Source organism: Spermophilus citellus, assembly GCF_964194105.1.
Source record: "Spermophilus citellus genome assembly, chromosome: 10".
NCBI lineage: Eukaryota > Metazoa > Chordata > Mammalia > Rodentia > Sciuridae > Spermophilus > Spermophilus citellus.
The window spans coordinates 133619135-133640082 of record NC_138197.1 but is presented as its reverse complement, the minus strand read 5'-3'; the positions used below and the strand labels follow the sequence as shown (position 1 = coordinate 133640082).

The 20948-nt window shown below is 48.2% G+C and overlaps 1 protein-coding gene across 3 annotated transcripts in view; it reads right to left on the bottom strand.

Moving 5' to 3' along the window:
* ATXN10 (ataxin 10) overlaps positions 1 to 20948 on the bottom strand; it is a 156521-nt gene that overhangs the window by 14866 nt on the left and 120707 nt on the right. For all 3 annotated transcript variants that reach the window (XM_081309786.1, XM_081309785.1, XM_081309787.1), the window contains one exon: positions 12620 to 12683. In XM_081309786.1, the coding sequence (XP_081165912.1) occupies positions 12620 to 12683 (64 nt within the window). The remainder of the gene's footprint in view (positions 1 to 12619; positions 12684 to 20948) is intronic.

Here is a 20948-nt window from a genome sequence, read left to right as displayed (position 1 = left end):
AGAATCAGTAGTAATGCTCCCATTTCATTTCTTCAAGTTGATCAATTCTGTTGTTCTTTTAAAAGAACCAACTGTGGTTTCATAATTTTCTGTTTTTTTTTTCAATTTAAATATTTAGATTTTGTTTACCTCTTAACCTGTTTTATCTCTGTTCTAATCTTCATCTTCCCTGTTAACTCTGGGTTTAGTTTATTCTTTTTCTACTTCCTTTCCACAAATTGTAAAGTTAGGCTATTGATTTTGGGATAATTTTTTTTAATGTAAATGTGTATAGCTATCCACTTCTCCCCCAGCACTGCTTTAGCTATGTTCTCTAAGTTTGAGTAAGTTGCTTTCATCAATCTGTATTTTCCAATTTGCCTCTGATTTCTTTTCTGACCTATTTACTAAGAGTATGTTGTTTAATCTCCCAAATTGAAGAGTTTCATTTTGTGGCTGATTTCTAACTTCATCCCATGGGCTCAAGGTGACACTGTGCATGTGGCCTACTGCATGGTCCCTGCTCTGAAAATGCCCCAGGTGCACATGCGAAGAACACATGCGCTATTGCTGCTGGCAGGGTGTTCTGTGTGCGTCTGCAGACCTAGCTGTTTCACTTCTCTGCTCCCTTACTTGCCCCTGTCCGGTTGTCCTATCCATTATCGAAATTGGGGCACTGAAATCTCCAGCCATGATTTTAACACCATGTGTTCTTCCTTCAGTTCTGTTAAGTTTTGGTTCAGCACGTTTTAGAAGTTGTGAAGTCTGTAAACACTCGTGCCTGTACGCTTTGTGCTGCACTGACCTATGCAAAACAGCATGTCCTCCTGGGCGTCCCGTAGGCTTTCTCAAGTCTGCCGGGTGGCGGGAGCTGCCCTGCTCTCAGCAGTCCTCACGAGCTGCACTTGTACCGTCTGTTTCCACCCTTCAATCTTAGCCCCGTTGGTCTGTGGAGCTAAACTGAGTCCCTTGTAGACAGCACATAGCTGGATTATGTTTTTATTCATTGTGTTCACCTCTGTCTTTTGATCATCCCAGCTACACTTCCAGTAATTATGGTAAGAAAGGGTTTACGAGTGTCCTTTTTCTCAGATATCTATACGACTCTCAGCTTTTTGACCCTTGCTTCTGGTGTTACTACCTTCTATTGTGTTCAGTTCATTTTTTATAGTGACATGTTTAAACACAGCTTTTTAATTTGTGGTTACCATGGGGATCACACTTAACATTCTGGGGTGACAACATTCAAATTTGAATTTATACCAGTTTAACTTCAATGACATACAATGACTCTGCTCCTTTACAGCTCTGTCCCCAACCCTTTTGTTTTCCCCCCTTCTGTTAACGACACAAAATTATATCCCGATACATTGTATTCTCTCAAATATATACTAATATATTTAGTATTTCTTAATATACTAACAATTCTTTGAAATGTATCAGTTCCTTAAATCATGTAGAAAGCAAAATGTGCAATTCTAACCCACTGCTACAATGGCACCAGCTCTTCCAATTACCCATCTCTTTACCTGTATCGAGGCCATTCGTCCCGCACACAGCTTGGGAGTTCCGCTAGTGACTCCTGCCTCCTCCTGCAGCAGTCCGCTCAACACTTCTCACTGGGCAGGGCAGGGCCGGGCCGGGCCGGGTCCCAAACTCCCTCAGGTTTTGTCCCTCTTAAGTGCTCTCTCCCTCTGAAGGACTGTCTGGGCAGCTCCAGGATTGCCGGTTGCCAGTTCTGTTCTCGTGGCACTCTGAACACACCAGGCCAGCCCCTGCCTCCTGGTCTTCCAAGTTCCTTCCTAAGGAGAGACCCCGCTGAGCACACTCCTGAGTCACTCCTCCTTCGGGCGTTTAGGATTCTCTGTCTTCCCAGTCTGACTCCATGTCTCTGTCAAGCTCCTTTTACTTGGAGTTCAATAAGTTTCGTAGACATTCACATTCAGGGAAGTTCTCAGCCCCCGTTTCTGTCCCTCCCCTGCGCTAGGCAGAGCCACTGCTCTGCTGGAGGGCCTTCCACTGCCCCTCCAGCTCTGAGCGCTGCTTTGTTGTTGTTTTTTAACGTTCAGCTGTGGATGACACGACACCTTTATTTATTTCTATGTGGTGCCCGGGGAGCTCCCCCCTGCCTCGCCCTGCCCTGCCTTTCACTTTGCTCGAGCGGCGTTTTCCGCCTTTCTCCACAGTCCCTTCAGTTCCCTAATATCCTTCAGACCCTGTTTTAAAGCCTCAGTCCAGCAGTTAGTTCTTCTGTCTTTGGGCTTATGTTTTTCCTTTGAATAGGCTGCAGTGACTGTTTCTTTTATGTCTTCTGATTGTTTCTTGGTGTTCCAATCTGAACATTTGAATCTCACCCTATGGTAACTTCCCGTGTCTGCTGCACTCACTGGGCTTGGTGTTCCAGGGAACTGCTCAGGCTGTCTCACTGGCAAAGGTCGGCTCAAGGTGGCAACTTAAGATCTCAGTTGTTCTCTGAATTTTGCCTTTACCTACAGGTCCATGGTCACTTTCTAATTTTCCCTGTACATACAGTTGGTTTTCAATGTCCTTTCTTTAATGTCTGGGTCTCAAAATAGGAAAAAAAAATTAAATAAGGGGAAGCACTATTCCTTTAAGCTTCTGGAAGTCACTTCAGCCGGAGGGAGCAAGAGGTTCAAGAGCCAAGGCCTCCACCTCTATACTGAGCCTCCACGGCCCAGAGCCTGATGTCAAGCTTTGGAGGACAGGTCCCAGGTGTCCGGAGCACAGACACCTTTCTGCTCCCCGACCTGGCTCTCAGGAGCCTTTGCGCACACAGCGGCGTGCCACAGATCTAGGGCAAGGAGCTGCTGAAAAGTGACCAAGGCAACCTAACTGCTTTACCTCCTAAGCCTCTTCTGTGTGTGGCAGGCCTTCATTCAAGTCCACAGCTCCACTGGTCTGACTGAAGAATTCAGATGGCTGAGGCTTAAGGGAGCCTGGCAGGGCTCTGCTTCTTGACCTGGGTGCTATTTACATGACATTTACCTTAGAATGATATGCAAACTGCACCTATGCATTAACTTCACTTTTCTATACCCATATTATGTTTCAAAATAAGCACAAATAATCCTTTTTAAATTAGGGGAATGACTGAATTGGGACTTGGAGCGTGACAGGGATTTGCCAGAGCAGCTCACAGATTCTACCCAGTAGACAGCACCCGGCAATAGCTCCCGACACTAGCACCCTATGCCCCAGAAAAGCAGCATGTTCCCAGCTCAGGTACCCGCCTTATTGTATGGTCCCTTTTCTACATCAGAAACCCAGCAGGGTGAAGCTGGGGATTTTCACAGTCACTGATTTTCTGCAAACCCATCAGGACTTCCTGGTGCTTCCTAATTACACGCAGAAGACACCTCTTAAGAGCTGCACGGGTTCCTACAGGGCTCCAGGAGAGGAACAGCTTAGTGCCTTAGATTGATATTGACTTTAATATCTCCCCAAAACTGAAGAATGTTTTGATTTCCTACAGGCTTTTCCAACCTTTAACCAGAATATGCAGATCTTGATCAGAAATGAACAGTCATTGTTCTGTGAGCTGTTGTGGGAATATAAGCTTACACTAATTTTCAGAACTAAAGACAAGATTCTCTTGCAAAAGCACTTTTTTTAAAAAAAAATACGTTTTTAGTTATACATGGGCACAATATCTTCTTTTGGTTTATTTATTTTTATGTGGTGCTGAGGATCGAGCCCTGGGTCTCACACAGTGCTCAACCGCTGAGCCACAACCCCAGCCAGCAAAAGCACTCTTGACACACACACTCCATGAACTGGCCAGAGTACAGGGTTGGGGCCCTGTCCCCAGGGGTGTCCACCTCCTTCCTTGCCTTCTTGGCAGCTACCAGCTTGGGAGACTCCCACAGTACAGGCCTGCTTCCACTGTGCTGTTACCATGAAGCACACACCTGTCTACGCCCGCGCCAACTTTCCAGGCAGCTCACACAACCTACTGCCCCTGTTCAGCATGGCCAGGATCAGAAGCCACACTGGCAATGCCTGCTGCCATGGGGTCACAGTCTACCGTCTCTGCCTCTAAGATGCCCAGACCCAAGGATGGTGAGAGTTGAAAAGGTGAGCACAGTAGAAGCCAACTTCACTTCTACATTTTAAACTTCTGTCCAATGAAGGGATGACATGCATCCATAAAAGCCCAGGAAGAGAATGCCCTAAGCAAGGAGAGGCGTGCACTTCTCACAAGATAGTCAACTTCAGACAGAGAAGCAGAACTCTGGATTCCCTTCAAGTTCCTCAGAGCTGCTCACCAGAAGAGGTTCGAATTCTGCGGTGAGCCAGGCCCTTGTTCATTGTGCTGCTGACCCTCAGCACCATCTGGTAAGTGGTGTTTAATGACCCACTTCTCCAATCAGACCCGTGGCCAGGGGTGGCACCTTCCTTAACTCAGTGGGCCCTGGGTGTGACACTCACAGAGTCTTTTTTTTTTTAATTTTTTTTTTAATATTTATTTTTTAGTTCTCGGCGGACACAACATCTTTGTTGGTATGTGGTGCTGAGGATCGAACCCGGGCCGCACGCATGCCAGGCGAGCGCGCTACCGCTTGAGCCACATCCCCAGCCCTCATAGAGTCTTTATAATTCACTCGAAAGGAATTAACGAGTGCCTGCTTATTAAGGCCCAGAAAGGATCAGACCCGACAGAGTTCTTTCTTTTTTTTAATGTGTTGGTCCTAGAATAGTAATTGTAGAATACAAGATGGCTAAGAATAATGGTTTCAAAATAAAACCGTTGAGGAGTTACTACTGAGCCATGCTGAGCAGCTACGACACACCTCTGTTCTGAGCACACCTGTCTCTGTTGTATTTGACTAAGGTCACTTTAGGCAAAAATTCCGACAGTTGGTCAGGGTTACTTGCTAACATTTCCCTTTGCCAAACTTCAGCTACCCAATTTATAAAATCGATCGTTTTATGTGACAGTGTCTTGTAAGTATGGTAATTCCAAAAGTTATTTATTAATTTCCTAAACATATCTCCAAATCACTGTTCATGATAAAGAAAATTAATGCAAAAAAGAAAAACTGGCCAATAACTACCTTGATCAGAAAACAGATCAAGGGCTGGGGGCGCAGCTCGGGGGAGAGTGCTTGTCCAGCTTGTGAGATGCCCTGGCTACGGTCCCAGCAATTCGGGAGGCAGGGGAGACACAGGTGTCCTAGTGCTTTGTAAGCACAGCAAGTGGCCAGGGGCTCCTGTGGTGTGCAGTGGAGCCCCTCGCTCCACCCTGTGCACCAGCTCCTCCAAGGCCAGCCTTACCTTGGGGACTGCTATGTCCAGACAGCTGCCCAGGCGACTGTAAAACACCATGGCTGCACCCCAGCTACGGCCGCCTGGGGACAAGGGAGTGCCATGGCTGTGGGCACTAAGCAGGTTTCAGGAGTAGTAAGTGGGCGCTGGATGCTGAGGTGGACAGTGCAGGCAGCCTGCGAGGGTCAGGGTCCGAAGGACTACTTTATGGCCTCATCTTGAAAGTCAGGTATAAAATTTCTAAAACACAGTCGAGCACTCCCTCTACTGTGCTGAGCTCCTTGAACCAATAAACACCACAGAAACGGTGCACAGGAGGCCACTGCAGACACACTGGGAAAATGACTTTGAAAACAGTTTCTAATTAAAAATACTTCCTTAGGACAGTAAATTTACCACTGGAAGACAATCAAGGAGACATTATCTTGGAGTGGATTTCCAGTGTGCTTTCATTAAAATTCAGACTATGCAATTTTTAAGAAAGCAAGCAAGCTGGGGATGCATCCCATCAAAGACATCAGACTGTAATGTCAGCTATGTCACTCAGTTACAAGGAGCAGATCCTTCAGGACATGAACTAAGGCAATAAATTATGCAAAGGTTGTTTTCAAATAAATTTCATGATGGCCCTTCAGACATAAAGTAACCACTTAACCACTGAGCAATGAACTCCAGAAAGCACGATGTCATGTCAAAGCCAGGGAGCAGCTTTGTGCCAATCTGTGCACAGGCATCTGCCTGACCTGCCCAGGCGGGTGACAACGAAGGTGAGGCAGCTGTCCCCCTGACTGAGCATATGCCCACAGCCTGCCACCTCTGAAAGATGTGCTCCTGGTGCAGGGGAACCAGGCAGAGTACACGCTGACCCCAGAGCCGGGGAGTGAAGAGAGCAAAGGAAGGGCTGAGCAGGACCACCACGGCCTGAGGTGAAGTGGAAGGATGCCAACCAGGCTGCCACGGGTCACTGCGGAGGCCATTTCAGACATGCAGGTTGCACACCTGTCTGTACACAGCAGAGATTCTCAGTGAGTCTAGAGATGTAGGAAAATGAGGAGCCCAAACTGAAAGCTAAGAGCCACTCGGTGAGTGCACACTCCCCATGGTGCTCCCCCACCAGGACAGCAGGAAGGCTATGGGCAATGGCATCCTTTCCTCGTGGCGGGCCCTTGGGAGCAGAGTCAGCACACCTGCTCGCTGCCTTCCTACAGGGTGGCTTCCACCACCCCATGGACTTGCCTCCTGAGTGCCACTGGTTTGCTTTCAGGGGACAGAAAGATTTCACTTACACACTATCTCCGATCACAGTAGGCGATGGTAAAAGAGAATCAATCTGTAGCATTAAAAAAAAAAAAAAAATCCATGGAAGCCACACCAGAAAGTTTAGGATTTTAAAGCAAAACAGTATCAACAGGTTATCTAGTTTATAATTTGCATCAGTTCAACACTGAGAAAGCATTGAGTGTTTACAGATGCATAACCCTGAGGATGCAGGATCAACTGAGGAGTCCTTCCATCCAAAGAAAAGACTGACTCCAAAAGAAAGATTTCCTAAGACCATTCGCGATTGCCCCAGAAAGGATGGGTGAGTGCCTGGCTGTGCGCGGCTGTGGACAGCCCTCACAAACCACACCGGATCTAGGCATTGGCACCAGCCTGTGGGGGTGAATGCGTCTTGACAGCCTCTGCCTGGCACTGCATGGCAGGCTCAGTCACAAGCCAGGTGCCCATCAAGAAGAGCTCAGAACAAGCCATGTTTCTATGTTTATTCTAAAATACCTGTCTTGCCAAGATGTGGCACTCTCATCCAGAAAAGCTGGCTTCAAAACACACGTGGGGGTCCCACGTGGGGGAAGCACTCAGAGTACAGGAGCAAAGAGACACAGGGATAGAGTGCATGCACTGTCAGTGTGCACCATGAGTCCTCAAGTGCACGTGTACACAAACCGCATGCCGAAGGCCATCTGCTCCCTTCACCTGTGTTACCATTTAGATATGAGGTGTTCCCCAAAAGCTAATGTGAGGGACAATGAGACAAAGCTCAGAAATGATTTGATTGTCATCCATGGATTGAACCAACAGTTCTGACTGGTAGAAGGCAGAGTCGCATGTCCCCTGCCCCTTGTGGATGTGATGGAGGGAAAGGCCCTCCTCTTCTTCTGGACTGTGGCCTGTGCTGTGCCATGTGGACCTGCTCCTGACTCTCCAGGAGTCCCTCCACTGACCCATAGGCTTCCTCGTGAGGCGAGCAGCTGTGGCAGGACTTGTATAAGAATACACATGGCCCTTTATAAACACCATGACACTTTGGTCACCACAGCCAGCTGGCAGGCAAAGCATTGACCATGCAGAGGTCACCTGAGGTGCTCCAGGGTCAACAAGTGACCAAGCTTGATCTGGGGCTGTCTGCCTGTATAGATGCCCTTACTACTAGGCCAGCGACCTTGGCTCAGGTCAGAGGAAAAGGCTGTTGAGCACTATTCCTCTCAGCTTGTGGGGTGGATTCTATGCAAATTAATTTTATTTTCTTACAAATGAAGTCCTTCAATATAAAAAAGAACAAGAAGAGAAAAACAAAAACCAAGAAAACCCATTTGGGCTCTCACTCCATCCTTATCCTGCCTCATCCCCCCAATAAAAAAAATATATATATAAAGAAACCCACATCAAGGACAACTGATCAAAACAGATCAAAAAAGAATGAAAGAAAAACATTTCAAATGAAGTTCAGCTGTTTCTATTTGGAAACAACAACAAAAAAATCCCACTTGCCACAATAAACTGACAAATAAGAAATCCACTCTGTGGTGACGAAGCTGGAATTTTCCGATGGCACTGGCTCCTCTGTCATTACTGTGGGTGACCCAAAGTGAGCAGGGCGAGTGAACAGCTGGGCATTGCCTGCGCTCCCGGCCCTGAAACAGGAGCACCCTGGGCAGGCCTCCAGAGACAGGCTCCCCCCACCCCAACCGGAAAGCCCCGAGGCTAAGAGAAACCCTCCATCGCTCCCCATCTGAGGGCTGTCAGCGCTGCTCAGACTGGCTGACTCCCCATTCCTCGCCCTGGGGGACAAGAAAGGCCATCTTTTGTAGCCTTGTCTGCAGATTTCCCATGGAAACAGATGGCTATCCAACCTCAGGCCCTGTTGCCTTCCACAGAAAATGCTCAGGGTCCTGGACAGGGCAGTTGCTCCAACCACCCTCCCATGTCTCGGGTGTACCCACTCATACAGAGGTTCAGCCCAACAAGAGTCATGAGAAGGATGGAGCACAGCCTTACAGTTTGGATGTGAGGTGTCCCCCAAGGCTAACGTGTGCGACAATGCCAGGACGTGCAGAGGTGGAAGGAGTGGGGAGAGAACCAGCCTAACCCTGCACTGAGTGGGTGATGTGGGTGGTAACTGTAGGTGGCTGGGTGGGGCCCAAGGAGAAGGGTGCTGGGGATGGCCTTGTATTTTGCCAGGCTGAGAGGAGATGTGTCTCCCCGCTTGAGGACATGATTGTCATCCTGAGCTGCTTTCTTCCACCACACTCTTCCACCATGATCTTCTACCTCATCTAGGGCCCAGAACAATGGAACTGACTGTCCATGGACTGTGGGCTCGAAACCTGTGAGCCCCAAATAAACTTTCCTTCTTCCAAAATCGTTCTTATCAGGTCTTTTGTTCACAGCAGCAAAAAAGCTGACTAAAACATACGCCCAGAGGCTGGAGTTGTAGCTCAGTGGTGGAGCCCTTGTCTCCCACGTGTGAGGCCCTGGGTTCCATCCTCAGCACCACATAAAAATAACAAAGATACTGTGTCCATCTACAAATAAAAAAACATAAACACACACACTCGCCCCAAATAACTATTGCTTCTTTACACAAACTATTGAAACTAAAGCTCAATTAAAATATGACTGGTGTCAATTATCGGAATGGGCTTAAGCAAACAAATTCAAAATAATATCAATACCCGAGTAATACTTAATCCACAAAACAAAGAACCCATGGGAGAAATTCCTCTTGAGCTTATACCCCTTCTCCCCAATACACACGTGAACCCAGCCGCGGTGACGCTGTAGCTGGAGAATTACAAAGGAGGAACATGGAGGGTAACTCCAGGCTGCGGCCCTAAGCAACCACAGGAACAGAGCGTCCCCTCATCAGCTGAGAGGGAGGGGACGGTTTTCAGGCAAGATGTTGCTTAACCTTGGGCCTGCTGATGTGGGAATGTGTGCAAGACACCACACACACACACACGCAGGGAGTTAGGTACACAGGTCTGAGACCTGAGGAGAGGCCTGCTCTAGAGTTAGGAGCGCAGATAACATTCAGAACTATGGCAACACTTAGGACAGAGCTCCATGTCACCACCATCACAGGTACCAGTCTGGTCCCAGCCCCAACAGCCTCCCTGGAAGTCACTCTGCAACTCTCAAGGCCCAGGGAAGTGTCACTACACTGAAGGAGTGAAGGAATACATGGTGGGGTTACTTGGGGGAGAAATCAGAGTGAGGGGGAGCTCTTGGCTCCAGAGTACCTAGACCCCCTCCAGGGCTCCAGAGTACTTAGGGACCCTCCAGCAATTAAGTGGCACAGAAGAGGAAGCAACAGAGGACATGCCTTGTCTGAACACAGACAAAAACCAGAACGAGAGAGGGAGTCTCAGGAAGGCCAAGAGAAAAGCAGCAGTAGAGGGAGCAGAGGGGGAGGACAGGTGACGAATCAGCACGAGGACTCCATCACTCCCAGGAACAACAGAGACAACAAGGAGGAGAACACGCCGGAAACATGTGAGGAGGACAGAGAGCTTCTGCCTAGAATACACAGGAGCCGCCGAGACAGCAGGAGAGAACCCGGGGCACAAAAATGCAGGAGGCTTTCCCTGGGACCCTGACATGCACGTGCACACACACACACACACACACACACACACACACACACACACAATTAAACACCAACACACAGTTTAGAAGATGTGGCTTGTATGAATGGGGGGTGAGAGAAAGTGGGGATATGAGTCTTCACCACTGTGGGAGGTGACAGAGTGGCACCCAAGACATGAGGCTCAAATCACAACAGATCACCTTGGAAGGTGAGGTACCAGGAAACCTCAATAAAATACCACTAGAGAGACAAGAGAGAGTAAACTGAATGTGTCCTGGGGGAGCAGAGGCACTGCTCCCTCACTACATGTTTTTGGCAGTTATAAAAAGCCAGGTAAATGCATTACTTCCATGAATAAAAACAAAAGAGGAACAGGGGGGCAAAGCATGGTTGGAGGTGAGAAGTAACAGGGAGTCACTGGGCAGCTCAGGAGGCTGCTGTGAGCAGGACAGAGAGACTGCGTGGAAAGCTGTGCGTGGCTGCCCTGGGGGGTTGCCCAGTATGATCCCATGAGCCTTTGTGCAGGTTCTAGGCCCGCCCTGGCTGCATCGCCCTCCGACACTCCCCCACCCTGCTCCCCATGCTCTGGACTTCAGGATGTATCTCACCTTAGTACACACATGCCATGTGACATGACATCAAGAAAGTGTAAATACAACTCCAAGGAATCATTCGACACATCTGGTGGTCAATGCACCACGTGACATTTGTCTTTCCTCAAGGGTGGGGGACATCTGGGGCCTCCCATGCTTCTTGTCATCACCTGGACAACCACCTCCCAAGGTCTCAGCTGCAGGAATGTGCTAACATGGCCTCTGCAGGTGCTGCCAGCAGTGAAGACCAGTGCACCGTGGGACAAGTCACCAAGACTCAGCTACAAAATGGGGGTGACTGCAGTGCTGTGCTCCACGGGGCTGCAGCCTCAGCCAAGGTTGCCCGTGTGGACCCGAGTAAGACTGGAACATGTACCTCCCAAGTGAGGGCACCCTGAGCACCTCAAGCAGAGCAAGGGCCAGGCCATGGCCAGCAGGGCTCCACCCAGCAGAATGGGCATCTCTGTGACGGCCTCTTGACTTTTTCATTTTTGCTAAAAGTCAAAGACAACTGACAAAGACCCTGTTCACTGGAAGGTCAATAAAAGTGGACTGTGGCTGGGGATGGTGGCGCATGCCTGTGATTCCAATGGCTTGGGAGGCTGAGGCAGAAGGATCACAAGTTAGAAGCCAGTCTCAGCAACTTAGCGAGATCCTGTCTCAAAATTTTAAAAGGCGGTGTGTGTGTGTGTGTGTGCGCGCGCACACGTGTGCATGTGCGTGTGCTGGGGAGGCTGCTCTGTGGTTAGGTACCCCGGGTTCAACCCCCAGTACCAAAGGGAGAAAGTGAGCTGTGGGTGAGATTTCCTTGGAGAACACCATCTGCAGTGCAGGTGGACATACAGCCCCACTTCCCTGAACTGGATGTTAACCCCCCACCCCACTTTCTTCTTTAGGCTTTAAAAAGAAAAATGCTGATGAGCATAGTCTGGTGACCACGCAAAGCAGGGAACTAACGTCATGGTACCCTGAGCACCTTGTCAGCCCTTCACTGTTAAGACTTCTCCTGTTGCCACGGGAATGGCAGCATCTCCATCACCAGTTGTTAGCACTCCTCAATCTGCTTACTTTGAAACATGTGATTTCCACCAGCTCCTTTTCTCTTGGCATCTCACTGTGGAGAGCTGTCTCTGCAGTTCTAGGCTGGGCTCCTTACTGCTTCCTGTGGGACACACTCCCCAAGTCCTACTTTTACCCCAACCCCGTACACAAAAGCACAGGGCCTGGTGGAGATGGGGCAAGGCGCCAGGGCTGGGCTTGACTTTCACAAGGGAAGTTCCTAAAAATTACATGGTGGATTTTACCTAGAACCTGAGCAGGCTGTGTGTGTCCTGGGCCTTGGGTGCCACCTCTGTACTGATCAGTTTGGTATGGCACAACTGCGTGGTAATGTAAAGGAGATGAGCAGAACAGACTCCAGAAGGCACGGCAGACCCAGGAAGGGTAAAAGCCAGCGCTGCTGTAAGAGCCCCTCAAAAATGACAACTGAGGGGCAGAGAAACTGCTCCCTGCTGCTATGAAGACAGGGTGCCCTCATGGTCACATGTTTCCAAATAGCAACTCAAGCAGTTTTTCCAACTGACGGGATCCTCAGAATTTCTACAGCAAAAAACCATGAGCATTTTCATATTTGCCGTAAGGACCATACTTATGCTCTTGGCCAGGTAGCACTGGTGACAAGTCACACAGGGTCTTGGAATGAGAAGCCTCTGCCCTAGAGTTTCCAAGCATTTCAGTGACACACTAGTTCAGGATACCCTGCTGCCCTGGGAGAATGAGCTCACGATGTGCAAAGTTTGTAGGGTGGTGAGGTTTTCAGACACAAGCCAGCAGTCCAGTTTGTTGGCTAAGACTACTGGCCATGAACTGGCCTGGGACTCACATGCAAGGATACAGGGGTTACTGTCATCAATGTTGCAGCTGTCCAGGATCAGCGGGATGCCATCCAGCTCATTCACCTAGAGAAAGAGGACAGACAGTTCAGTCTGGGCCAGAGAGGATGGACGCCCTTTCTCGCCTCCTGATTTCTTCACCCAGTGTTACAACATGCTGGCACAATTACATTAACCACCCCCCACCCCCATCAATCCAGAAACATTTAAAAAGACATCAACAAAACTGATACTTTATTTTCTTTTTACTCTTTCAGTTGTTGGGGCAACTGAATAGGCAAATAAAAAATGATAAATAAAAAATGATAAAAGAAGATCTCTTCCTAACACTGTTCACAGGGTCAACTCCAAATGAACGTGAGCTGCAAATTTAAACAGTGAAAAAATACTAATACTAGAAGAAAACACGAGTGAATGCCTTCTCGACACAGGAAGCAGGAAAAGTTCCCAATTATGATTCAAAAATCCGGAAACAAAAGGGAAAAGGTTTTATAATTTGACTACATTTTAGAAAAAGAGGAAAATGAAAATTGGGGAAATTATTTGTAAGACATCACAGACTAAGATATTTGCAAAAGATTAACATTTTAATATATACAGAACTTAAAAAGTTGAAATGGAGCTTGTTGTGGCTCAGGGTTAGAGCACCTGCCTCACATGTGTGAAGCCCTGGCCTTGAATCCCAGGGGAGGGGAATGAACAAATTAATAAGTTAATCTGAGAAATAATAAAACATTAAATAAAAAAAAATAAATACCAGTTACCCACAGGGAGAGGAGGATGGAGTTGGAAGAAACAGGAATAAGACCCTGCCCACCAGCAGACCTGTTTTTACAGTTCTATAACTTTGGAATGAATCTATGTATGTTTTATATAATTTTCTGAATTTCCAAACTGAAACAAATTAATCTAAAAAGACATATGAGGGCTGGGGATGTGGCTCAAGCGGTAGCACGCTCGCCTGGCATGCATGCGGCCCGGGTTCGATCCTCAGCACCACATACAAACAAAGATGCTGTGTCCACCGAAAACTAAAAAATAAATATTAAAAAAAATTCTCTCTCTCTTAAAAAAAAATAAAATTAATTAATTAAAAAAAGACATACGACAAAGAGAAATGACTTCCTCTAATGGGAAATGCTTTGACTTTGTGCCCCTAGTGAGACAGATCCTATATCACAGCCACGGCGGGGACCCATACCACACCTAGTAATCTGAGCCTCAGTGATGGCCATTAATATTATCATTTTTTTTAAGAGAGAGAGAGAGAGAGAGAGAGAGAGAGAGAGAGAGAGAGAGAGAATTTTTTTTTAATATTTATTTTTTAGTTCTTGGCGGACACAACATCTTTCTTTGTATGTGGTGCTGAGGATCGAACCCGGGCCGCATGCATGCCAGGTGAGCGAGCTACCGCTTGAGCCACATCCCCAGTCCTAATATTATTATTTTGAACCATTATTTGCATATTGAAAGCAAATGAGCAAGTGATGTCACTGGCAACCACGATTTTCAGCCTTAAAAAAATCTAATCAGTTAATTTTATATTTAAAATACAAACATTAATATGAACTCATGGTATATTTTTTCTCTTCCCCAAAATACAATATTTCCTTAGTTTATTGAAAAGGCCTAAAAGCAAAGAGTGCAGCAGCAGTGAGCCCCATGTTCTGAACTCCACACCCCTCTCTTCCAGAGGTCCTTGGTGACAGACTTGCTAGGACAACCATTACTTGCTGGTAATGGTTCTCAGGCTCACCAATACCAAGACAAAGAGAAAATTAGCTGGCATCATCTAATTCATATGATTTCCTCTGGGCATGAGAGGAGAGGAGGCCTGGCAGCGCCCCGGGCAGTCTCAGACTCTGAGGATTTGCTCTGCAAGGCCAGGCATTACGGGCTCCTCTGTACAGAAAGGGAACATAAGGCTCAGAAGCCAGCGCCCTCCCTGTGGCCATTAATCTAACAAGTGGGGTCTGGAGACCACTGCAGCTTACAGCAGTGGACCCTGAGAGGACGAGCTGCAAAATTGCTGGCAACTTGATACTTTGGCCACGTCTGCTGGATTTTGTGATAAAATCTGGGTTTCAATTTCTATCTTTTTAAATATTTTATTTTTCTGGTAATTCACTTCAGACCATATTTTATACAATTATTGGTCCTGGACAGTTTGGGGAAAGGAAACTCATGTCTCAGCACAGCAAGAGTAGTGGTCGGCCACTCTGAGGGTAGACCCTGGGTTCTGCCCCTCCCAAGTGCCCCTCCAAGGCTCCTCCAGTGACACACTGCACACTAACCAGGAGAGTCTGGGGAAGAGCCTGCTGCTGGCACTGGGGTGAAGACAAGGGGAGCCCTCAAAAGGGGCCAGTAAGGAACTGAAAGCAGATCCTCGCCAGTCCCTGAGAACTTGTGACCTGGATGCCAACGCAGCCCTGAGCCCGATGGAGGCTGGTTTGGGCTCCTGATTTATTTATTTTTTAAAAATATCTTTAATTAATTAATTAATTATACTTATTTTTATGTGGTGCTGAGGATCGAACCCAATGCCTCACACGTGCTAGGCAAACACTCTAAGCTACAATCCCAGCCCTGGGCTCCTGATTTATTTAGCCAGGGAATAAACCACAGAGCAGGAGCTCAAGGAAGGCCTTCCTGGAGAAGAGCGGTGGGTGAAGGTGAGGACAGCGAATAGAGTTGAGGCAGACGAGTGAGGGGCCATGCAGTATTTGGTGGGGAAAGAGCAATGTGAGGGCTGGGTGCTGGGAGGCAGGCGGTATGGAGACAGGCAGGACAGTGAGCACAGCCCAGCGTGAGCCCGGCCTTGGGCAAGTCACTAAACCTCATGTGTGAAATGGGGTGACAGGGCCTGCTTCAAAGGGACTGTGACTACAGAATGGACGGCCATGCCTGGGGAACACAGGGAAAGCTCAGTCAGGGTGCTATGAGAGGTGGTGGTAGCCAGTGACATCCATGTGGTCAGCTGGCAGGAGGTGGGCGGCTCATGAGAGCAGGGGAAAACGGGGACACTCTTCACAGGCCAAAGTTACCCTTCCATTCTGCAGGGGGAAAACTGCAAACTTTTCTCAAACACCAGCTTTTTCTGACAAGTGAGAAATAAAGTATTTAGCATTTATTATTCAGTGCAAGAAAAACACCTCTTCCTTTAAAAAAAAAAAGGTAGAATTCTGAGGTGTTTCAAATGGGTAAGATTTTCTTTAAAGGAAATGAAATCACTTGCTGAAAACTGAAATTTAATCAGGAAACAGGGATAAATGGAAGAGTTCTTACAGATAAGGGGCCAGTGGCACTGAGGGGGAACTGAGGAAGGTGCTCCTGGGCCAGCGTCTCAAGTCCACACTGCTGCATCACCAACAGGGGACAGAGGAGATTCTACAGAAAGGCCTCAGTGTCTACAACACCAGACACGCACCACCACACACTGGGGGCCATTGGCTGTCAAGCTGAGCAGGAAATGCAGACTCAGTGCGACAACCCCACGAGGGGCTGAGCCCATCTGCTACTTCCGGCCAGTTCACTGCCATAGGGCCAAGGTGCGCAGCAGGGGAGAACCATTAGGACCTTAACGGGCTTTCTTCTGTTAGCACTTCATAAAACAAGGAAGTTGTCTGTTTCTTTATATGACATGTTGGGAGCTGATTCTGGACCCAGAGCACATTGAGTCATGAGCTTTGGAGCTCCCACAGAGCCAAGCTTGGGGCTCTCCCGTGGTGATAGCACAGCAAGACAAGGAGCCTGGTTTAAGCAAATGGGCTTTGGCCTTCGGAAGCAAATGGAAGACAACAAACGAACTTGCCCCTTCACGTCCCCCAGGAGCGCAGGTCAGGAGCTCATGGTGCAATCATGCAGGTGTGGCCCTGGCTCGCCACCGTAGGGAGTTGAGCCAGGGGCAGCACGGTAGGCCTGGGTCATCCTGCTGTGCTCACATTGCATGGTGGACATGGAGGACAAAACCTCAAAGAGGGCAGAAACACAGTGTGAGGGAGAGGAGCGCCCTGAGCCAAGTCTGGACCACACTCTAAAAACACATTCACAGCAGTCCCTCAACAGCAGGCCCACGTGCCACCAGGCCTGCCACGGAAGTGAACGGCCAGCGTGGGCGTGGTGGTCCATCTAGGGATGCTGCCACCCAGGATACCTGACGGCCAGCTCAGAGAGCTGGGGGATGGGCTGGGGGTGGCCCAGGGGTAGAGCGTTCACCTGGCATGTCAAGCCCTGGCTCCCTGCATGTACCACATGAAGACTACTGCAGATGAAAGAGCATCATGGAGAGAGGCAGCAGCCGGGGTCTCCTCATGAGACTAACTCCCTTCCCTGCCCCACAGGGAAGGGGAAGGGTCAACAGGCAGACAGACCACAGGACCCCAGTCAGCCTCTGGTGGTTCTGAACTTCAGAAAGTCTAGGCTACCTCACGTGGAGCTGAAGAGCTGTGGCCACATGTGGTACTGTGGTGGGCATGACACAAGGAAACCTGAGGCCAGGTGGCCGGCCTGTCATGAGAACATGAGAAACAGCAGTGCCGTAGGATGCAGTGTCTCCTGAGCACACTCAAGGAGCTGGATGTAGTGACCTCTTACCTCCAACAAAGTCCAAACAGAACTCTGACTTCCTGGCTCGCAGCCTGTGCCACTGTCCTCAGCTGTCTCAAGCTGGTGTCCTCCTGACATTCTCTTCTGACCTTTGCCTTACACAGCAAATTCTAAGTCTTACACTACTGTGGGACATTCATCTTTTAGGTGGCACTGGTTTCCACAGTGTTTTGTGCAACTCAGCTTTGTTATTAAGCTGCTTCTGTCCCCGGGGACAGGAGGACAAAGAATGATACACCTCAGGGAGCAACTAGTATGCAGGAGGACTGCATTTTGCAACACTCCTCCAGAGAGCTCAGAACCCGCCAAGACCAGGGGCCTTCAACCTCACTACACAGTGGCATCACCTGGAGAGCCCTGAACAAATGCATGAGAACTCTGGGCGCCAAAGTCTCAGCACAAGCCCTCCAGGCAGCTCCCATGTGCAGCAAAGGTGGGAACTCCTGACACTCCCAGAGCCACGAGCTCCCACCAGCCGCAGTCCCAGGGAGGAACTCCTGAAGCCTAGCACCTGTCGCACGCTGGTTCTCTTGGTCCTTTGCTTTCTTAACTACTAAAATGCACTTTATGGAGCTACAGTTCCTACATACTAAATGGCCACTGCACAGACAAATGCAGACTTGGGACATTCTTGTCACCACAGAAACATCCCTGGGCACCGCTGCACCTCTCCACATGCCTCTGCTCAGTCTTGAGCAACCACTCATCTGTGTTGTCCCCACAGCATATTTTCCTCTTTCTACAATCTAATACGTATTAAATCATATCAAAGGGAGCCTTTTCCAGTGCTTTCAGGTTCACCCCTCTTGGTATACGCATGGTAATTTTTTCCTTTTTATTTCTGATTATTAGTATGCTATCATCTGTTACATGCTGATGGACATTTGGGTTGGTTCCAATTTTATCTGAGAGGAATGGAGGTGCTAAGAATACTTGCATTCAGGTCTTTTCAGGGACACACTTCCATTTCTCTTGGATCAGTACCTAAGAGCAGAATTGCTGGGTCTTATAACAAACTATTTTCCAAGATGGGTGTACCACTCCACTCGTGTAGCTATACTCCAGGTCCTTGCCAACACTTGACATCATGAGACTGTTTTCTGTTTTCTTTTGCCACGGTGGGGATGGAACCCAAGGCCTTGTGTGTGCAGACGCTCTGCCACTAAGCCACATCCCCAGCGTGATACCACAGGACTTTTTAGGTGGTCTTAACCTACATTTCCCCGGTGACTGATGATGCAAGGCATCTCCTGAGATGCACACTCCTTGTCTTCGTAGTTGGATGTTGCTCACTGTTCCGCCTATCACTTGCATGAGCTTCTTATTTGAGCTGTGAGAGACTCTACTTCGTGAACAGTGCTTTTGCAAATACACAAACTGCAAACATCTTCCATGCACAGCGGCTTGCCTTTCTATTACACAGTGTTTCAAAGAGCACAGCTCTTTAATTTAAATGAGGAACAAAGTGTCAATTTTTTTTGCATTACTATTGGTGTGTTGTGTCCTAGAAACCCTGGCCTATCCCAGCATATTCAAGATGTTTCCTTCTACATATTTCATAGCTCAAACTTTTAGATTTCCATTTTAAGTCAACTTTTGAGTTTGGAAGAGGGTGGAGGTCAAGGCTCCTTTCCCCATAAGAATATGAACTTGTTCCAGTGCCCCCCCTTCCGCTGCTCTTCTCACAGCCTCACATCTAGGTCTGTCCCAGCACCATACGGTCCTAATTTACCTTATGTAAGCCACGAAGGAAGAAGTATAATTCTCTATTTTTGTTTTGTCATTTTTCAAAACTGTTTTGGTACTGTTCTCGTCTAGCAGGTCTGCCACGACAAGCACCACAAAGCCAACGGCTCCAACAGCAGAAGCGTGCTGTTTCACAGTCCTGGGAGATGACAACGGTGACACCCACGGTGCTGACAGGGTCATTCTTTCTCAGGGCTGGGAAGAGCCTGCTCTGGGTCTCTCTCCCCATTCAGGGGCTTGTGGCCCTGGGTATCTCTTGGCTGGCAGAGTTCTGCACTCCTCATCACATGGACAAGGTCTCTGTCCAAGTCTCCCCTTCTTGTAGGGACACACTCTTGTGGGCCAGACCATCCTGTGCCACTTCACTTGGCTGGTTACAGCTCCAATGACCATTCCTGAATAAGGTCACATGTTAGGACTTCTACATATAAATGAAGGGTGGGGAGTAGACAGAATTCAACCCAGAACAGAGCTTCTAGGTCATCTGCATTTATCAATACATTTTAAAACCAGTTTATCCATTTTTACCAAAAACCAGCCCCTAAGATCTTGACTGCACAGTGTTCACTCCACAAGTCACCTCGGGAGAACTGTTATCTTCAAAATGTTGAGCTTTCCGTTCAGTCTTGACTCCTCTCAGAGATGTTTTAAGGACTTCAAAGCACCAGTGTCACACTTACGTTTTAAAATCTCTCCGAAACACTTCAAGTTGCATGATGCTACTGAAGGGGTATTTCCATTTTCCCCAATTATTCTTGGCTAGTTTCACCTCCTGTGACCGTCCAAATTCACTTCCCACAATGATTCTCCTGACAAAGGCTCAGCACATACACGCGTCTGGCTCATGGAGGAGAGTGGTGTTACTTCACCCCTCTAATCTGCCCGAAGGTCCCCTGCCCCCCGCCCAAGCACTGTCCAGGGAGCGCAGCCGCTCTGGCCCTGATGTTGGGGAGCGTGGGGCAGTTCACCACAAAGTGGGAATCCGTCCCTGGAGTCTTCACAGACACCCTCTAGACAGAGAGGGCCCCTTCCCACCACTGCTTTTACCCACACACCAATCTTCCCAGCTTCTGGGTTCTCTGCTTGGGTGCGGACAGTTCAGGACTCCCTGTGAAGTCACCTCCCCTGGCCATGCAGCAGTTCCCTCTGCCTTTCTTGCAGGGTGATGCTGTTGGGGACACTCTCAGCCTTTGTATATTTAGAAATGTCTTTATTTTGCTGCCATTTTTGAAGGCTGCTTTGGCTAGCTGCATAGTGCTGGATGGGCAGTTTTCTTGTAGCGATTTAAATATGTCTCCACTGATTCCTCTCACGCACTTCTGAAGGGGCACCTGCTATCATCCCCAGTGAAAGCCATGACACTGAGGGGAGGTCAACCTAACCCAGAGCCAGTTCTTGTACACAATGACAGAATGGGAGACTCTAGAAGGAAGAAGAAGGTAGAGGGAGAGATGTTCTTTTAAAAGGAATAAAATTAAAAGAGAGAAACAGGTGGTGACAACATAAATAATAAAACATTATTAAAAATTCATTGTTACCAACAATTATGAAAAAATGTTGAAAGTCCAGGGGAAATAAATATTTCTAAGAAAAAATGGTTGAAGCTGACAAAAAAAATTAAAAATTTTAATAGAATAATAATTTTTAAAGATACTAAAATGGCCAAGATTCACTTAAAAAAAGCAAATGGTCCAAAGAACTCTCCAGGAGCCACCATATTCCCCAGGGCCATGCCACCATCTTGCCAGGAGTGGGGACTTATCTTGGATTCCAGGTGCTCCAGCATAGCAGGAGGAAGATGGCATGACTCTGCTCACGGCCAGGCCACGGGCCAGGGCTGCAGCTCGGGGTGGAGTTTCCGCTCAGCACGCACAAGGCCCTGGGCTCACCCCTATGTAGCAGCAGAGGGGAAATGAAACAAACTAGACATACCTGAACCAGATAAATGATAAGAAAATTACAGACCTTTTTAATGTATGA